Raw genomic sequence first — 3,768 nt, forward strand, 5'->3', positions numbered from 1 at the left:
TGAAAGATGGTTTGGGTAGAGATAATATAGAGATTAATTCAAAAAATTTGGATTGGAAATCTGGATTTTCTAATTTTTAAGATTCTTATAAACAAAATGGAGATCTGATATGAAAATATAACAAAATATGGATCAAATTAAAAACTGAATTTAAATAAATTAATTTTTAATGGATTAGATTAGTACAGAAATGAAGCAATTTGACCAACCTAATCATGAGGATGCAAGAAGCAAAAACCTAAAAAAATAGTGACTTAACTTGTAGTAATAGGTATAATTTTTTCCTAAGTTTAACTTGTAGTAATGAACTTCAAACGAATTAGTTTACCCTCTTCTTCCTTTAAAAGTATAATTATTTTTTTTAAATTGAAAAATAATATTATTTTATTAAAACATATTGTTAGTCATTGGCAAGCATACTGTTATCAACTTCTAAAGAACTATAAGGAACATAGTATATCTGTTACTTGATTCATTTTCAAGCAAGATAAATAATAAATATATAATGCATACACAATAACTTATTATTGACGTCATTGAAAAATATTAAAATTGAAAAAATACTTTACAACTATCATCAAGTAGTTGTTTGAGAAATTACATTTGAGAAGCTTAGGATTGGGTTTAACTAATTCGACCCTTTAGTAACCTTGACATCACTTGTATCATAATCACTTTTCTACTATACTATGAAGCATGAGATTCACTCAACACCAATTCCTTGATAATGAGATTTTAAGTTTTTTCCCTTTCCTACAATTTCAAAAAGGAAAAACTTGAATAAGAATAACTTAGTAATCATATATTTTCATAAGCCTATAAAATCTCGTTGAAGCAAATTAGCATTCTTTGTATTGATTAAACATTGTAAAATATATCTCCAAAGCAAACTATAGAATAAGTTAAGCAAAGAATATATATATTAAAGATACATATAATTTGGAATATAAAAATATCCTCAAATTTATTTAACCATGTTCATTATTATATTATAATTTTTAAATTTCTACGTACAATATTAATATTTAGTACCTGGATTGCCGTGCATATACGATATGGTGTTGTTCAAGCTTCCAAACCAAAGTTTTTTAACAAATGTTACATAAATTGATGTTAAAAATGGTGTGACGAGGATGCCGGTTGAAAATGTTTCCATTTTTGAAATATTGCTCACCCTCACAGTGTTTAACTTAGGCCAACATAAAGTTCTACTTTGCTTGTAGAAACTGACCAACATCGGAAGATCCTTCATTACAAGACATTCCAGCTCAGGAAAAATGATAGGCACCATTTCATCTTCAGATATATCACTAGATATGATCTCTTCTATTTTATCACATTTGCACAGTTTGAGTATTTTGAGTTTCTCAAGATTTTTTATAGAAGAAAGTGAGAATAAACTTTGAAGGTTGCCGCAATTGACAATGTAAAGGTATACCAAATTTGGGAAAAATGAAACTTGAGGTTCCTTATTCCAAGCATTCTTCAATTTGATTAGGTTAATCAATGCTAACACCTCTAGTTGAGGAAGTATTTCATGAACTTTATGATCAAGATTGTCATCTTCAAGATCAAATACCTCTGTCAATGATTCACATTTGTCCAAAGTTAATTTTCTCAAATTCTTGAATCTCATGATCATGCCGGAGGAAATAGCACTAAAAAATTTGTTATTGTTGATCAAACTGAGATTTTCAAGTTCACAAAATGACTCAGAGGGATAATTGTAGTCCCAAAGCTCCTCTACGTCCACATTTATAATATGAAGTTCTTTCAATTTTTTCACTAACAACTACAAGAAACAAGTGTTCATTTAAGCTTATGTGCTAATAAATAAATTTCAAACTAAGTAGAACAAACTATATTATGTAATTAAACTAAAGAAAGGTGACATGCACTTATATTACTATAAATTGCATACTTCCATTTCAAAAAGAATGTGAATTTGAGAATTGAATTTAAATGTTTGATTATGGAGGTTTGAGAGAACTAACCAAAAATTCAAAAAGATATGCAACCATGTTGTTGTCAATGTCAATTATTTGCCCTTCATTTCCCTGAATGAATATGGATTTTAACTGCGATTTTTTTATCATTCCCAAACCAAACTTCCTAAAGTTGGGACACTGGTTCACCACCACATTCTCTAGAGATTCCCATTTAACAAGATTTCCGGAGGAAAAACTTCTTAGATTGGGTAAGTTTTCAAGATGCAATTTCTTCATTTCACAAAATTCAATTGGAATTGTGACTTTTATAGCATTGTAAAGATCTCTCAATACACCCTGTGCATAAATCAAATATGCATAAATAAAATCTTTATAAGATCGTAAGCAAAATATTTATATAAGAAAATATTAAATTATTTAGAGAATGGAAAGATTCATTGTATATGTGAAAAGTGTAAATGTTATTACATACAAATAATTTTGTAAATTTGATTGTTTTGTTATGGGTTTGAAAATCCAAATATTGTTTATATATATATATATATATATATATATATAGTTTTGTTGGAAATGAAAAAAGAGAGAAGACTTACATGCTATGTAGCAGGAATAGTATATATTAGTGATGGATTAATTGAAATATAAATTTGAAAGAAAAGTGGTAATGATAAATTCTGACCGTCTCTATATTACTGGCCGTGTTCTGGTCGAAGCCGATCTCTTGTAGCGCCCGGCCTACCACTAATCGAGAATCCACTACCTCCCACCAGCCGTTACCGACGGGTAATCGAGATTCCCTGTAGAAGGACATATGAATGATCTGATCTGTAGTACCTTGCTTTGTTACTGTGCCTCCTTTTTCACTTCAAATAAAACAATCTCTCATTAGCTTTTACAAACCTATTTACTTTACTCAAATTATACAAAACATCTTTAAACACTTATATTATCTACCCCAGCACTTACTGAAATTATTATTTAGAGAGGGAATAAAGAAATAGAACAAATCATGCTATAATTATTTGTTGTCTGGGTAGAGTATAATCCAAAATGAAATAAATTATTTGTGGCAGATGATAATTTAAAAATTGAAAAGTTTTAAAAAAATTAACCCTTACCTGGTTGATGCTGCGTTTGTAGACTGCTGGAAGAAAGGTAAATAGATAGATGCAGAAAGAAAAATGAACATTCACTTATATATATATATATATATATATATATATATATATATATATATATATATATATATCCACTTAAGAATGAATGCTTCTATTCTTTTCTTTATCCCTTCAAAATGCTTTGAATCTTACTCTTCCTCTCATTTAGAGAAAAGTAAGATTCTGGCACTTTACCTAAATTCTTTTCTAAAAGTATAGGTTTTAGTATTCCTTACTTAAATCTAAGGCAAGAAAAAGAATATCACAAACAATCACTAGTAGACAAACCTAATGTGAGCATCCACGTGAGAAACGTAGGGTTCTTTTTAATTACACTAACTTTTTTGTTAAATATTAATAATTATCTAATACAAACATTACAGAAAATATTTGTAAAGAATTAGGAGGAGTAGAAGGAGTTTTGTTGTTCATTTTTAATTTAGGAAGATGCATGCTACTAAGAACGTGGAGAAGTCGAAAATTGAAAATATTTAGTAGATATCTTTTTTCGCATTCAACAACAAGTCACAAAAAAAATATTTAAAAAAATATATATTTTTAACAGAGTTATATTTGACGTTTTCGGTAGTTGTAACTTCCGTTAAGTACATTACCAGTGATTTACTTTTTGTCTTGTAGATTCAGTGTCGCTAACGGATTAC

General features: G+C 28.4%; 1 protein-coding gene across 1 annotated transcript; it reads right to left on the reverse strand.

Annotated features, from left to right (window-relative positions):
• Positions 1-503: 503 nt before the first annotated feature.
• Positions 504-3,125, reverse strand: LOC137831166 (uncharacterized). Its single transcript, XM_068638738.1, has 5 exons — positions 3,068-3,125; positions 2,629-2,812; positions 1,995-2,285; positions 1,033-1,792; positions 504-753 (listed from the first exon to the last, which is right to left on the reverse strand). The coding sequence occupies exons 2-5, from the start codon at positions 2,758-2,760 to the stop codon at positions 704-706; spliced, it is 1,233 nt and encodes a 410-aa protein (XP_068494839.1). The 5' UTR covers positions 2,761-2,812; positions 3,068-3,125; the 3' UTR covers positions 504-703.
• Between the last annotated feature and the right edge of the window lie 643 nt (positions 3,126-3,768).

This window comes from Phaseolus vulgaris, chromosome 6 (assembly GCF_000499845.2).
Source record: "Phaseolus vulgaris cultivar G19833 chromosome 6, P. vulgaris v2.0, whole genome shotgun sequence".
Lineage (NCBI taxonomy): Eukaryota > Viridiplantae > Streptophyta > Magnoliopsida > Fabales > Fabaceae > Phaseolus > Phaseolus vulgaris.